Genomic DNA, 17232 nt, shown 5'->3' on the forward strand with positions numbered 1-17232 from the left:
CAGCACTCATAGCGGATGAAAATAAAGCAGAATTCCATACAGAAGTATATAGGAAAAGTAAAATTGCTTGGATACTACAGAGTTTTGTTTGCTTTAAAACAGAAAAATAAAGTTGTTTTCTACAGAGCAGATTAAACCATTAATTGGAAGATACAGTTTCAGAATTTACTTAAACTAACTGCAGGCTGCTGAGAGCAGAAGTTCCATGGAGTCCCTCTGTGCCCCTCTCCAGCACTGCATTCCCACTCCTTCCCCTGTGACTGACTGACTGGGATCTCACAGCCACTGTGACAGCGTGGCCTCACAGACCAGTGTGACTGATGCTGATGTAGAAGAAGTGAGACAAGGCCGAGAGCAGAAGAGAAGCGCCGTAAAGAAGAACTAAGTTTATTTTCTGGCAAATAATCTTGGCTGGACAGATCTTAGGAGGAAAAAATATATCTAACACTAATTCAAACTGAAATACATGTTTTTCAAATTAAGGAAAGCTTTTCATGTCAGGAAATTAAACTGCTTTGGCTATTTGGTCATTCAGTGCTCCTGTGATTTCCTTATTGCTTGTCTGAAGTCTCATCCTGAACTGTGAGGCACATAGGTTGTGTGGATCCACAAAAAAAAAAAAAGATACTTGTAGGTCTCCAGTACACACACTGTGGACAAATCCCCTTGAGACCCACATTTTCCAAAGACTCCCTCCCTTCATCTCTAAGAGCTTTCTGGCCTGAACAACATTGCTGAGAGATTTAAAAAACAAACAAACAAAAAAAACACAGACAAAAAACAAACAAACAAAAAAATCCAATCAGAACAGTCTGCTTCATCCAACATTGACTTACTAACTCAACTGGTAGGATGCTCTTCTGCCGGAGGAATATGCAGAAGGTTAAAAAATTCAGATTTGCTAGTCAGTGGTATAATTAAAATAGTTTTGCTGATCTTTGTTCCCTCACAATCTGCTTTTAATGTAAGTATTAAACATTTTTGTATATGCTCTTCTCCTTTGCCTGTGTCTGTCTTTACTTTTGCTGTCCTGACTCTTCCTGCATAACAAATCACATGTTAAATTATATGATTCAAACTCAGCTCAGCATTTAAAATCAATTAGTGTCTGAAATTTGATTTGGGTTTTTTTTTATTATTATTTTTTTAAGTTGTTGGCAAAGATCTTGTAAATTGTCAGGTAGAAAGAAGCCCAAATATGGGGAAAAAGAAAAGACGTTGTTTTGTTCTTTAAAAGAAGCACAGCCCTATCTTTTTTCATCTCAAGAGGCAACAGTTTTCTTCTTAGATATGAAAAGAAGGAACTGGTGTTTATATGATAGGAAAAGCTCCAATAAGTTTTTTTTCAGTTGTTCAATTAAATTTATAAAATGCAGTAAATTTTCTTGTTTCTAGAAATAGATACAAACTATATTATTTCAGTACCCTTAAGCAGAACTGGAGGAAAAGAAAAAAAAAAGTTATGTCACCACAGCTTCTGATCCACTATTTTGGAAGACCTGAAGAAAGCATCAGGATTGGTACTAAATTCAGGCTCCCACACTTGGGAAGTAAATTCCAGAGACAAGGCCCTTTTCTTGAAAACACCCTGCAACCAAAATACCAGACATTGCAATCTTAGCATTGTTGGCTCAAACAGCTCCAACAATCCCAAATAAATATACGATATAAGAAGGGAGAGGTGGCTTTTCTTAAATAGCTATTTAATGTTTAAATAGACTGAAGGCTAGCAGGACTTCAAATAAGTACAGATAAAAGCTAGTTAGCATAACTAAAATTACTGCCACCAAACAGAGGTGTTATCGCCATTTTCACTAATGCTTAACTGGATTATTATAGAAGCGTTTGATGAAACCTTTTAAAAACTGTCAAGTTGCATAACTATCCAATCTATATCATATTTAAGAAATATATATTAAAAAGTAGTGTACATATATATATATAGATATAAATATTTTTCAAGAAGATGGCTGAACCATCTGTGGCTCCGCTGCCCAAAACACGCGCCATACGCAAAGCAAATCAGAAGTCATACTCATGTAGATGTTCTCTGATGGCTAAATTCTATTGTGAATCACTGGGCATTTTTTTGGAGAAGGAAGTTATAGAATCACAGAACAGCTTGGGTTGGAAGAAACCTTAAAGATCATCCACAGTTCCAACCCCACTATGGGATGCAGGGCTGCCACTCACTAGTTCAGGCAGCCACTCAGAGATAGGTGCTTTTGGGAACAAACTGCTAGCTATAAAAAGTCTTCTACGAATGAGCACAGAAACTGACTTGCTACATGCCAGTTTGGTTCAGGAAATGTAATTCTGTAATACAGATATTGCAATTTTAAAAGTTTCCATTGAAACCAAACAAAACACATTCATAGATATTCTTCCATCGTTGATTTCTGTTTTTAGCCTGGAGAGGACTGACAAAAGTGGTAACAGTATTTCTGCACTTGGTAACTAGACATCACTAAAGGGTGAAAATACTTTGTCTGAAATACAGCCCAAGCTACAGTCACTGCCCTTTCAGCAGAATAAGTGACAGCAGTGCTGATAGCGCTCAGTAGTCCAAATACAGTCAAAATCCAAGATCTTTTCATTATCTCAGACCAAATGTGGAAGGATTCCTAAAAAAGCCATGAGCAATTAAATTGCTGTAAATCTGAGAACATTCTAACAGCCAGCTCTGGCAATCACACCAGTAAATATCATCTAATCAAACCAAAATATAAAATAAGAAAACAATGACGCCATTAAGATTTCATAAGCAAGTGAAACCCATCTCAAAAACATTCTGAAACTCAGATGAAAGCAATTTATTATTTCCCTTTTTGGCTTTGCACAGAAATTGCAGAGCAGAAAGAATGGGCCCACCAGCAAGCCAGAGAAGTAGGAACAACCAACACCTGAAGAGCTTTCAGAGAAGGGCAGTGAAACTACTTCAGCACCTCGCTAATTACTCTAAGACAACTAAAGAGCAAAACCCAGTCTAAGAGGCCTCACCCCAGAAGCCCTGAATATTGCCAGCAAATCTGAGAGTTGCTATCTGCATAGAGCCTTGCATGGCTGTCAGCGAGCACAAAGCCAAGCTAACGTACACTGCGTAGGCAGCATGCATTAACCTCCAGCTAACAAAATGTGACTCCATAATGTATTTATTGAAATGAAATTGAAACATTTAGTATCATTATTGCATAACTAGATGGTCTGCATTTCTGTATTTTAGAGTTAATTTCTTTAGGATTCAGAGGCTTACTTACATTACTTCAGTAAGTAATAATGCATACTAACGTTCACATAATAATAACAATATATAACTAACAGTATTTTAATAAAAAAATCACTCATACTGAAAATATTCACAGATTAGAATTAGTTATATACACGGAGCATAAAAAAGTTACCCATCTCCTACCTCAAGGCAAAGCATGTACAGAATTTCCTTTCCAGAAGAGATGAAGAAATTAAACTAAAATTCAGCATAAATAGACATAATCGTTTTCTCAAGCTGACACTTCATTGAAAGTTATTTACAACATATAAATAGGTGCAACACTACTCCAGGTCCATTGAGAAAAAATTAAAATGGCATCACACAAGAAAAATGGCACAGCATAGCTTTCTATTACCCACACTACGACTGAATGAATGAAATGCAAGAGGAGACGTGCCAAGTTACTTGATACTTGCTAGTCAGCTTAATCAGATACTCTGAGTTTCCTGCAAGATGGATAACAAACACTGTCCTGCTACTTACTGCACACCACGTCTACTAACATATTTTCTGAGACAGAATGATCCTAAAAACCTCTGAGCATCTAATAACACAAATGCCCTGGAACTACACAATCTGAAAAGAACTAAGAAGGGATTTAAATAAAATAATATGTTTGAAGATACTGGACATGGATATTTGAGATAAAGTAAATTATAAAATTATAAAATTTGAGTTCTTGCTTCATTGTAAACCTACAATGTCAAAGACTGACTTTGTACTTCTAACTGCCATATGCCCTTATTTAAAAAAACAGCAACAACAACACAATGTCTAAGTTCAGAAGAGAATCGGAAGTACTTTGAAGAAATACTTCAAAAAAGTCTGAATTCTTATCTCAGTAACAAATACCTGTTACATATACAACATTTTAAATAAATTCTTAATTATGAAATGCATTTCCCTCTGAGAACAGGTTTGAAAAAGCAAAAGCAAGGCTATGCCATTAAGAAATAAGATTTTGTGCAAATTCTGTAAATGTTTTTAGCAATGCTAAAACACTTTAGCTCTTTTATTTTTTGTTCAAGGTAATATGTTTAAAAGGTGCCATTCCAAGGGAGCTGGCAGAATAGCTCATGTTGTGTCTTATTAGCGTCAGTAACAAAATATTGTTTTTTAGTCTAACTACATTCAAACATCAACACTTATGTTCATTTCAGCTTCATCCAACTTTCAATTATCATTTCGGCTTCATCCAGCTGAAGTATCTATTGGATACTGATTTTTAGGAGAAAGTAGAAAGACTTCCACTTCGGTTTTTCTCAAAATATATACATAGAAAAAAACAATGGAGAGGAAGAGGAACATGAGAAGCACAATAGGCAGTAAGGCCAAACCACCTGCCCTCAAGGCATTCCTTTAACTTGAGCAGGAAACAAAGAATTTTGGTACTTGGGAAATAAAGGAAAACTAGCCATTTCCATTTTCCCTACTTCTGTCTCAAAGAGTTATCCTACTGTCAAAAAGATGAACAGATAATCAACAACAAAAAATAATCTGTTAAATTCCTCTCCCGCTCATAAGGAAAGTAAAAATAGAAGCATTCTTGCTTTCTAGAGTATTTCCTTCCAACTTCTGGACCTTAAGGCTTTGCTAAGCAGCAGCTATCAACCATAATATGACTTCACCATTTTTTCATTGCTTTCATTAATAATCGCTTTTGAAAGATGAAATAAAATAACACAGACATCGGTATTCAGGCTTATTAATAATAGCAAGTGAAGAACTTCACATTTTTCAGTCTTAACATCATGGATCAGACGGCTTCAAAAAAAATATCAAACTCTTCAAAATGACTTTCCTCCAAAAACTAATGTGAATTAAAAATAAATTTCCTTAACCCATTCTCTTAATTTTTATTTTCTTTTATTCCAGTTTGTTATTTTCCTGCAGTTTCAGAAAAAAAAAGAAGTCAGCTTGCAGTATGCATTATTTGCTTAGAGACTTAGCTCTACTCAGTTTCCTATTTCTAAAGAAAAATTGTCCCAAATTTTCTGTTACTGTCTTGATTTTCTACTCTTCTATATTCTTATTCTTATCTCAAATAATAGTCCAAAAATAAATCTGTAAAAATCTGGAAGAGAGGAAGATGCTAATAAGAGTAGAGCTCTGTCCGCATCAATTTTATGTAGTCATTTTTCCTTCAATAGAAAGCAAAATATACTAGAAAATGCAGTTGTTATATAATTTTAAAGAATTACACAACCCACAAGTTTAATATTTACAGAATCCAATACCTTAAAAAAATAAAAAATGACTATAGTGAACTAGAAAAAAAAAGTTATATTTCTTTAGCCATTCTTCTCTCCTGAGGATTACTTTAGTATCTGGGCCTCTCCGATTCTTCTTTTGACTTTCTCTTTCAGTTCCTGACCTCATGGTGCCCACATCGTTTTTCCCAGGATCTAACCAAAGGGGAATTTTCTGAGGGCTCGGGTGTATTTTTTCTTACACAACCAAGAGCCAGAACTCTTGCACAAGAGAATACCCAATACTCAACACAGTTGCTTCCCACATTATCACAGGAACACACTGTACTGAAACTGCAGTACCATGACTCAGAGCACATCGCAACCATGAAGCTCTGAAAAGATTCTCTTCACTGTCCAAGGATGTGGAACTTGAAACTACATTCCTAACTGTATCTCACGATTTCCCTGTCCCAGTGAAATCTTAAATCTTTCCAGTTCCATTGTACCTTGTCCCTCTGCACTCTCCTTTTGACTTTCCACGCAGTTTCAGTCTTTCATCTTATTCTGTGTCAGAATAGCACAGTACCAAGTTTCATCTCTACATGAGTACCAGCCATTCTGTTAGTGGACAAAGGAAAGATGTCAAAGTCACTGAAAGGACACAACCATAAAAACAGCATTTAAGGAAACAGGGACTCTTTTTAACCCTGCAAGCATCAAATTTCATAAAGGGAAGACTAGTAAACGCTTCATGTCAAACTATGAAAGTTATCTGTTTCTTTTGTTTGTGTAGACCTTTAGGTATAAACAGTAGAGTTTTCTGTATTTGAATCACAGGTTGAGAACAATACACTTCCAATTGACTCTCTACTAGATACTTCCAGTTTTCAGAAAAGGAAACTTCTGAATCAGACTGCTTCCCAAAATAAAAACTATAATGAACGCAAATGCCTAAAAATTGACATACTTATCTTTCTGTGGTATCCTTTGATATATTGCCCAGCATTTCAGATCCTAAGTAGTACCCAGTTTGAGCTCCACCTATTAAAGATTCTAGGATGAAAGCAATACTTACTTCGTTTCTCTGATGAGAGGAGCGCTTCCCAGTTTAAAGCAGACTTTTATCCCTCCACAAGACGTTTGTCGCAAAGAAAAGCTTTCTGTGAGATCAAACCCTGCAAAGTATGATACATTGATTTAGTTTATTTTTGTTTTAATCAACAGAAGAAACTATCACTGCAAAATTCATACAGTAGTTGAAACTAACTTTGCTACCTAATAAATAATTAGTTATTTCCTTTTATTATTTGCACTGATGTTAGTAAAGACTAAGCATGGAACTAAGCATGTCTATAGAACTTCAATCAATAGTTTCCAATTTTAATCTCACTTTCCTAACAGCAACTGTTTTTGGAGCATGATGATAACAAGTTGTATGATGTTTTTTAAGCCAGCAGCATTAGAAACTATCTTTATTTCTGCTCCTGGTCAATGGATTTAGGTATTTTGCTCTTGATATTAACTGAAGCCACTTACCTGAAACACCAAGACTGTCTCTGTTGATTTGTTTGAGATGATGAATAGCTGTTTTCATTAAAGGACATCCAGAACCTTGAAGAGAACACAATTTAAAATCATAAAATTCTATCAAATAAAAATGAATCAGAGCAAACCACCATGACAGTGACAGTCACAGTAACAAGAAAGATTACCTGGTTTCTTTGTCTTTTGAACATAGAAAATAAATTACAAAATTTAAGTGACAGCAGTAATATTTCAGATTTCAAGCTATAATTCCATTAATATAAGCAGACATAAATTTTATCCTGTTTTAATTCAGCTGTTTAGGATTGATGCTCACATGAATGACAGAAGCAGAAGTAAAATACAAAGTTCTTACTAAGCTCTTTCCATCCTCAGTACCCTATAAAAGAAACATCTAAGTTTTTGTTGTTTTTTCCTCCTGCTTATATTATTAGAAAAATTCTTTTTCATTGTAATATTTTCTCAATCAAGAAACATGCAACAGTAAAGAATAAATGCGCGGTTACCATGGCAATAATCAATTATTACTTCAATGAACATTAATTTCAAAATGTGGATTAACAAGGATATGAACATATCATATAATGAACAATGCAAGCAACATTTAGACTTTGAAAAAAGTGGTTGAAAATTAAGCAGCTTTGCAGGGGATTAAGCCTGAACCAAAGCATTTAGGTAAACAAGCATAATGTTCTATAAATTTGGAACACGGTGAATTCTAAGGTTATCTCCAGCCAAACGCTTAGAATAAACAATGCGTCATTATACTGCATTCAATTTGCTCAAAGAGTTTTTTTTTTAATATTCAGTGAAATGCACACTTTTAAGAAGCAAATACAAAGAAACATTCCTTTATTATATGATTCAAAAATAGGGCTTTTTCTTCAAACTTTTTAAACAACACAACTAAATTCTAACTATAAATCAAACAGGATTTGGCCTATACGCTTATTAAGCTCAGATCTCTGTGAAGACATTTTATGCAAGATGAATCAAGTGCCACTTGATACCACATCCTTGACGTCTACACTACAATCTACAATTACAAGAAACATCACTTATAATTTGATTTATTTCAAAGGCATTAAGGCAATTTATTCTTTCCTTCCTTCGTGCATATATGTACTTACAGAACTAAGCATTTTACTTATATAGATATATATACACACATGAAAATTTTATGAGAAATAAGAAACACACATGTTGAAAATAGCTGTAACTCCCATCATAAGTTCCCTTCCCCAAGCAAAGGATGCAGAAGCATTAAAAATATTAATGCCAAAATCTCAGAAACTGAAATGAAATCTTTCATCACTCTTGGATTGTAGGGAGCTTTATGTAGCGTGAAATGCATTCACTGTAATTACATACTAACATAGCAATCTGAATACACCACTTACTATACGCACGCTAAGGGTACAGAAACAGGTTCACCTTAAATACTCCGCAATATACAATTCTGATGTTTCAATCATTCATAAAGATTATTAAGCTAAAATTTTTCATCTATAGATACTCTAGAGCAATGAACATTGTTCCTGTAGATTTATAGAAGTACAGCTACAATAAGCATGTCGGCGTAAAGAAAGCCTGTTATGGCTGAAGGCAGAGTAGCATGCATACTCTAACAACCATCTTGATGTGGGGTTTTTTTGTTTTGTTTTATTTTTTTAAATTAATATAAGACTATAGGCAGATTCTGTTTTCAGCTGAATTACTCTACACTATTTACAAGAAAAGCAGCCAGATACAACCTGTTTTAGATTTTACTTCGAACTGCGATAAAATGTTCTCTTTTTCCTCCACCATAAACTTTCATGAGGGATGAGTGGCTAAGGACTATGGAATTTATTTTATTCCCACCAGCCACTTTCCTGCAACTCCAAATAAAGAATCAAAGCCTTAATTTCTATGTTATCCAGATGATAGCAATGATTCCTTACATGCCACAGACTGGACTGTAGACCTATTTTTATCAGCAGCATAACAGTCCATAGACAGGCCATGTAAATGTTATTTATTTGGTTGTTTTCCATATCCCTAGAAAAACTGAAAGAGTTACTATCATTTTTCTTCCAGTTTATGCTGCTGGTACACTCCTTTTGCCTAATATTATTTTACCAGAGAGTTAAGACAAAGTCATAAAATAATAAAATCCAAAAAGCTCTCCCTATCAAGACTCGTAACTGTAATTGCTATAGATTGATGAAAATTCTTTCTATAGTTTGTGCAGTCAAAAAGTTAGTCTCTTCCAAGATTTTTAGTACTGCTGGCAGACTCTTAAATTCTTTGGCCTGAGACAAAGCAGTCAGTTTACACATTCAGCCTGTGGGTTACTGAATTAGAAGATTCACATGAAGGCATTTAGGAAAGAAAAAGAACAAGACAAACCCCTTATCAGGCATACAAACCACACATAACTACCACCTCCATTATAATACTGCAAACTAAGGTAGCAGTAAAAATAACAAGCTTATATTTATGCAGTAGACTCCTCTACATGTGATAGAACTGAGCTTATATGGATAAGTCCACGATTCATATTATGAGAATGGTGAAACTGAAGTTGAAGTTAATATACCTATGAATTAATTAGATCTTCTTTCCATACAATAAATTGCAGACCTTCATCCTTAGAAGTCACTGAAGACTACATAGAAAGTTGTTATAAAATCAACATAATCATTTCAAAAACACGTGTCTGTGTGGGTCAGGCAGGTCTATCACAAATTGTTGTGATTGTCTTTCTCTCCACTGAGAAGCTAACAAGGAAAACATTTTCCTAATAGCTTTTTGAAACAAACAAACAAAAAAAAAAAAAAAAACCAAACAGCTAAATTCAAAGTAATGGGACTTAATCTACATTTCTCTTCTATAATATGCTCGTCACATTTTGAGTTCTTGTTATGATCAGAGCCCTTACTGAAGCTCAGGATAGCTTCCCCCTAGGTCCTATGCCAAACACTGATTTCTGTGAAAACTGGGACATTGGAGACTCTGGTACATGTTTCACACTCACTCTGACAGAAAGCATGAACTTCTGACTGGGAACTGTGGCTTCCAATAGGGCACTCTTGTCTTCCCTAGGTCAGGAGTGATCTGAAATACCTAGATTTGCTTTATGATTAACCTAGCAGGTAAACACTTGTCAAGTTCACGTTTAAGTGAAGTTTTCAGCTGCTAACACCACCTACATGCACATTCTGAGGGCACTGATGTTTCTATCAGAAAGCAGAACTGATAAAATAAATGTGGCTCAGCAGCAAAAGCCCCAATTAGCTTACATACCTTTAGCCTTACATAAAGAGCTATCAGAAAATGAAATGTCATTTTTTTCTTCTCTTTCTATATTGTAAGCCACTTACTACTTATTGCATGACAATAGAAGTGTTAATTAAACCAAAGGTGGGAAGAGAACAATGAGAGACTGAATATATAATTTTATTGATACAGGAAAGAAGTCCAAGTCCTGGTGACTATTTAGACACTTATGTAAATAGCATCATAACTTTGGTAGCAGGAATTAAGAAATCTGAGTTCAAGTATTAGGATGCCTACACTACACCTTGGAAAACTATTCTTCCATGAGGAACTGAAGGTAGTAGAAAAACAAGACCATATTTAGGTGGATATCCTGGCTACAGGAGTTAGTTTTCCTTTTTCTTGCTTTCCATGGAAAAAAATGGGCTGATCTAGTGTACAGGCTTTTCTCTGAGGGAATGTGTAGTTGTTTCCCTTTATGGTTTCAGTTTCTCTGTACTACTTACTCACTAGCTGAAGTGTCTTTCCACAATACACAGGCTTTCAGGAGCCACATCCTTACTGATACCTAAAGCTCCTTCTTCACTGCCAAAGAATGCTGCCTGCCCATGAGTTAAGGAATCCAAGGGTGGCATAGTCATTTTAACTCTGCAATGCAGACAATAGGTTGTGAATCAAACTTTAAACATTCAGTCTAAGAGTTTAAACGCTCATGGTATTAAGAATATGAATACATTTCATATGAGAGTGACTACAGAGACTTTATCTCGATTTTGAGAATTATCTAGCTGCACTAAAATATGAAAACTGGAAAGCTGAACCAATTTGCATGCCTGAAACCATTCACTGTATTTGGGTTAAATTGCCTATCTGAAATTATGATCTAGAGCCAATACTTTTGACAACACATTCCATGTCAAAAGGCAATGGAAATTCACCATGACTGGCAGTCCCAAGACTTTATTTATGCTACATTTTTCATGGGTTAGCAAGTGACTTTAAAAAGGATTGATTATAAAAGAAAGCTGAAAAAGCAACGATGATCTGGGAATGAGACAGAGCATTAATGTTCTCAATATGGAGCATTTAGGAATGATCAGATTCACGTGTCATTCCAAAAAGAGCTCAAGCCAAGAGCTCCCAACAATAAAAACTTAAGTTTATGTTATGAAAATACTCCTGAAGTCAGTTAACAAACCAGACTGTGGAATCCTTTACCTTCAGTTCGCCATATTCTATCATTTGAATGTATTAAGTGCTTCCTTCTGATGAATGATTAGCACACCAAAGCTTCAGAAAAGTGAGAACTGACAGAAATCCTTACTTAGATCCTAAGGAGAACTGCTCCAAGAAGGCCCACTCCAATGTTTTTTCCAATACTAGTATTTATTTAACAAAGTATCAAATCAACAAGTCCCACAGTAGATTCAGAATGCCTTCTCAGCAATCTCTTTCCTATGTGTATATACAAATTGATCCTGTCTCTTGCAGGAGATTTCCTTCCATAATTATATATTTTTTTTTTCCTCTCATCAAATCAAGGTTAATTTTTCCTCACTCTGAAGACTATCTATTAAAGTCAGGATGATCCAGAAAGAAATTTTAGAATTCACATTAGCCTAGTGAGTAACAAACATTATGCATACACTGCAGGAAAAAGAAGAAACCTGGGCAAGTCCTGAAGGACAGAAGCAAATCCATTCAGAACTGGTACATGGGAGAGAATGAAGGCCCAAGAGTTGGTTAATGAGTGAAATAAAGAAATAGAGGAGACTGGATATTTCTCTCTTCTTCAAACATGCACACAACCAATTTGTAGGATTCAAAAGAATTGCAACAGAGAATACTGAGTTCCACTGAATGAGTCAGATTTAACAACAAAGACTGCAAATGCACCAATACCCTTTACCATTGACTTTGCAGAGACTGTTCTTTCTCAACTCCTGCTTTCTGCTCTATAACTAACATTTCATTTTGTATGTTTTCTACACTTTTCAGTCCCTAACAAAGTTTTTTTTCCTGTTATCACCTTAAAGCTTCACTCAAAGTCTATTCCCTGCTGTTGGCAGACCCACACATGCTGGCAGCTATCTACTCGTTATTCTTTACCATCTGCGCATACCACCTCATCCTGCAGAAGCCTCTCTCAGTTGTATACATTTAGTTGTTCTCAGGAGAGATTCAACCCCTCCTCTTCACATCAGTAGTTTTATTGGACCCATACCTGATCAATTTCTAGCCATCAGGTTAGGCTAAATTTCCACCTCCCTTCTGGCTATACAAAAACTCAGAACCTAGTTCAGATCTACTGTTCACAAGTGGTTCAGTTTATCTGTCACACCTTGTATGAAAGGCTTGTTTTTTCCCTCCTGAGATATCTTTTCATTAGAAAAAAAAAAGCTGCAGATTTATCTATTTACATCATTAGAGAGCATTGTGCGCTCATTTTCTTCTACCCTTCTGTAATGCACTAGGTAGGAACAAAAGAGAAAACAACCTATTTTGACTCTTCTAGATGATCAAAGAGGATAATCATGTGGCCATTCTCACTCTCTTGCGGGGGTTAAGAATAACTTTTTGCTGAAAAATTTAGTTTTGCTGCCCCAAACACAGAAGGCAAAAAGTGACTCTTTAAGTTATATTCAGATTCTTCACAATGCATTACTGCAGTCCTGAAGCCTACACATTACATTTAATAGTTAATAAGTGTTAGTATTTATTGTTTACTGGAGAAATAATGTGATTATTATGCTAGAAAATGACTTTTACATTTTTGGGGCATGAGTTTCAAAGGTGTTGCAGAGATTTAAAGCAACTGTATATATACAGATCCTATTATCTTCCACCAGCATTACATTACTACAAATACATTTCATCTTCTGCAAAAGAAACAATAACTTTTAATCTCTGTCTAAATAGTAACTAATATGTTCTCCTTCCCAGTAACTGAAGGAAAATTCTAGAAAGTTAAGGTATATGTTATGCTGAGCACTTCTAGAAAACTGATGATTCCACACACAATGTGCTTTTCAAACAGAATTTGACACTCCTAAGAGTGGTGAAGTAGGAGTTTAGCAGAACAAGATAACACGGACAGTGAGAGAGGAGAAGCATGAGAGTATTTGCAGAAGATGGGCAACAGCTTTTACAGTAAACATTTTAATTATATTCTTCTTCCCTACTGTTCCCTTTCTTAGATACAAGATCCTGTCTCACTGTATGTCTGTGAAGCATATGACATGGTTTGAGGATTAACTTTAGGTTAGGTTAACGTGAGCATTAGGTTGCTTAGATCAGTATAACCACTTATCTACAATAAAGCCATGTCATTTTGTTCACAGAAGTTTTTCAAGCCCTGACTTAGAATCTTGCTTTGTATAGTAAGTTGAGAAATTACAAAACAAAACTCTTAGGAAGTACAACTGCTTCCAAATGCGAATCTTTCAAGCATCTGAAACAGAAAGGCTGCTTTCGAACTGCTTCAAATTTAGACATCGTCACAAAGAAGTTAAAAAATATTTTTTTTTTCTAGTTTTGTTTGCTTGTATTTATTTCCTATGTATTGTTCTTATTTGTCTACAGGCTGAGTATCAGGATTTATGCCTTTGGACAGTGAAGTGAAAGAAAAAGGGGAGTACCTGTCTGGTCACTGACAGCCACAGCAGTAGAAGCAGGGAGAAGCAGGATGACTGCCATGCAAAGCCAAACTGTGCTGGATCCAATGCGCTTCATCTCCCCCCGGACACATGTGAACAATCAGCTACAAATCTGAAACAGAAGATAATCATATTCAGAACAATCTCTGCTTCAAGAATTTCTCAACTGTAAGAAAAAGGGTAAACCTCTAGTCATATACAAAGTGTATAATTTATCTATTTTGAGGAGCTATAAAAATAGACCGAAGTAAATTTAGAAATATTCCTTCAGTTCTCGCTGTGAAGGCAATCATTATTTATTTCATTAGTAATGACCAGTTTTACTTTTCCCCCCGAGATGTCAGTTTTAAGTACCCTCATGTAACTGGTGTCACCGTGCTGCCCAGAACTGCTGAGCACCCAACCATCACACTGAACAAGGACAACGTGTTACACCTGTGTGTGCAAACAAGCAGAAATACGACGCTTCTCCTTGGCGCAGAGCACCCAGGTGCCTGGCACTACCTGTGCTGAGTTCACATGTTAAACACCACAGCTTTAACAACTCGTCCTTCAGGCCCTATGCATATCAGCTTTTCTCCTAAGCCAACTAACTTCTAGAAACACACGAATCCAGTGAAACGCAGAAAGTGATAAGTACTCTTCTAACCACAACTTGTGTTAAGAAAGGCAAATCCTACGCCTATACTTCAGAATTATCTTTGCAAGACCCCTCAGCAGAGCCACTCCCAGCCACATGCGCTGACACTGACCGCACCACCATTAACTTTCCCAGCCTCCCCAACAGCAGCACGGTGAGCACACCTTCAAGCACCATTATCAGCTAATTTCCCGCACCTGCTTTACGAGGCACGGAACTGCGGTGCCAGCCCTCGTTCTCTGGAGGGCTCCTGCAGGTTCGCTACCTCACGCTCTCGCCCCCCGCAGCTCCGCGCTTGGCCGCCCTCTCCCTCTTCACACGGCGAGCACACCTGAGGCTGCAGGACGAGCTTCCAGCAGCTCAAACTGCAACGCGACGGCGATTCAGTTTCTCTCGGACGAAGTTGGGTTCGGCTGAAGGACTATCTGAACGTCCCACGAACGGGCGGGCACCGGGGGCGTGCGCCCAGAGGTTGACTGACGCCGCGGCGAGGTGCCCGGGCAGCCTCCACCCGCCCCCTTCACCCTCCCTCCTTCAGCTCCGCCGGTGCTCGGCTCGGAATCTGCCCGTTCGCCCGGCCCCACCAGCGACGGGGCAGGCATCCGCCGACGCTTCCTCCCCGGAGCGCTGCCAGCAGCACGCTCGGACCGCCGGAGAAGGTGGCGCGGCGCCCCCGCTGCACGAGGGAGCCCTCTGCCGCCGGGCCCCCGGCCCCGCCAGGTGCGAGCGGCGCACGGCGCCGGGTGCCGGCATGCGAGCGGCGGCTCTCGCTCGCCCCGTCCCGCGCCGGGCACCGCGCCTGGCGGCCGGAGCCGGTTCCGCCGCGCCGCCCCGCGGGCAGCTCCGGGCGGCGGCCGGCTCCTGCTCCGCGGCGGCGAGGGGCGGGCAGGTGGAAGGCGGCCCGGCGGCGGGCGGCGCTCCGCTCCCCGGCGGGGTGGGTCCGCTGGAGCTGCGCGGTGCTCCCGGCGATGGCAGCCGAGGAACCTCGAGGCTGCCCGGCAGCGCTGCGCTCCTGTAGACTTGCAGTGCCCTCCGCACGTGCCGCTGTTGTCGGGGTCGGTACCGGTACGGGGATGCAGGCCGCCCCGTGCGCGCACGGATCAGAGCGAACGTACGCTAACAGATACGCTGAAAAATGTAAAAACGTACCCGCATGTTTTATACGTAGTACTGTGCCGAGTTACAACGGTTTAATTTTTTATTTATTTATTTTTAAATTACTACAAACGTACCGGGACTGCTTTCATTAGCATGCATCTGTAATCGCCCACAAGCACCCCTACAGCTCAGGCTGATAACAGCACGTTAAACGCTTACTGTGCGCGTTTCTATTGGATGTAGTTAATATGACTAAATCACCAACAAACTTAGCTAACAATTCTGCACGAGCACCAAAAGAGGAATATTGAAGCGTGAGCGCATAGCTAAGTTGTTCAGACAACTCATTGCGAATAGCGAGCCGCTTACCTTTAGTTTCTATTCCAGCTCGTCCCCCAGCAGTACAGACATGCCCGGGCTGCTGCGTGCCGAGGAGTTGCGGAGCGTCTCTGGAGCGCGGTGAGGGGATGCAGCGCTGCCCTTATCAGTCTCACGCAGCGTGACCCTCCCACTCCGCTCGGAGCTGCGGGACAGGACGGACCGCCACCCGACACACGCTTTACACAATCGGATATCCGAGGGGCAGCGACAGCACAAGAAATGTTTTCTTTCTTCTCCCTCCCCTTCAGTTCTGTGTAAATTAATTTACCAGAGTATGGACACGCGAATGAAAGGGTATCTGGCTTCGGGCTGTAAAGAACAGATTACATACATTAGCATGCTGGCAGAGGCTGGCTATTATCACTTAAAGTATATAAAATTAATGACGTGTGCTTATACTTACCATAAATTTAAAATTTGTTCAACCAAGGGAGTGTGCCTATTTACGGCACTGATGCTGCAAAATGCAGATTACTGGCATTTGTCGTGCCTTTCAAAAGCCATCATTTACAAATCAGAACGTTCTCTCATTGCACTATCATCTGTCTAAAATAAAGCAGTGACATTGAGTGCTGCCCCTGGATATGCCAAACTGTACTTTTCTCAGTTCTGTGTGTGCTTGTGGCACTTTTCTATATTGCATTTCATGGATGTAAACCAGATGGAGGGATAGAAAAATAAAGTGATAAGATATACATACACAGAACACAAATTCAGAGCTTATTTAAACATATTTCATTTATATATATTCAGGACATACATTATCTCCTATTGGGATCATTTTGACAGGACAAAAAAAGAAAGGTGGTGACTACTGATTGAAGGGTAGCGAACATCAGTTTAGATCAGCTGGTTTTAAGGTCAGCAGACTTCAATAGTTAACTTTTTTGCCTTTTCCTTCCAGCAGATTTTCACCAGTGTTCCAACAAAGACAGTGTGTCAGGATGACAAACCACACAGAAAGACATGAATATCTTCTTGGTTTAAATTTCAAAGCAGTTGTCCTTTCCAACATAGCATCAGAAGAGAAAGATGAAATTGCAGCCTACGTGTGCCTTGTAGGGTGTTTGAATCCAGAACTCTGCTAGGTTGGTACTGTGAGTTTGCACACATCACACTTTTCACTTACTCCTTCCTTTCCTTTTGAAAGTTATGGAAAGTAAAGCTTCACCACCTCACACGGCAAGG

The 17232-nt window shown here is 38.5% G+C and overlaps 1 protein-coding gene across 9 annotated transcripts in view; it reads right to left on the bottom strand.

Moving 5' to 3' along the window:
- COL19A1 (collagen type XIX alpha 1 chain) overlaps positions 1 to 17232 on the bottom strand; it is a 212231-nt gene that overhangs the window by 171193 nt on the left and 23806 nt on the right. For 3 of the 9 annotated variants that reach the window (XM_090136202.1, XM_031610880.2, XM_090136203.1), the window contains exons 1-4: positions 14763 to 15297; positions 13908 to 14037; positions 7000 to 7074; positions 6539 to 6638 (exon numbers count right to left, since the gene is read on the bottom strand). In XM_090136202.1, coding sequence (XP_089992328.1) covers positions 6539 to 6638; positions 7000 to 7074; positions 13908 to 14001 — 269 coding nt within the window. In that variant the 5' untranslated portion in view covers positions 14002 to 14037; positions 14763 to 15297. Of the gene's footprint in view, positions 1 to 6538; positions 6639 to 6999; positions 7075 to 13907; positions 14038 to 14360; positions 14636 to 14677; positions 14707 to 14762; positions 15298 to 16032; positions 16172 to 17232 lie in introns of those variants that run through there. The other 6 variants (XM_090136199.1, XM_090136198.1, XM_031610879.2 and 3 more) reach the window with 5 other exon arrangements.

The sequence above is a fragment of the Phasianus colchicus genome, chromosome 2 (genome assembly GCF_987193195.1).
Source record: "Phasianus colchicus chromosome 2, bPhaCol1.hap1.1, whole genome shotgun sequence".
NCBI lineage: Eukaryota > Metazoa > Chordata > Aves > Galliformes > Phasianidae > Phasianus > Phasianus colchicus.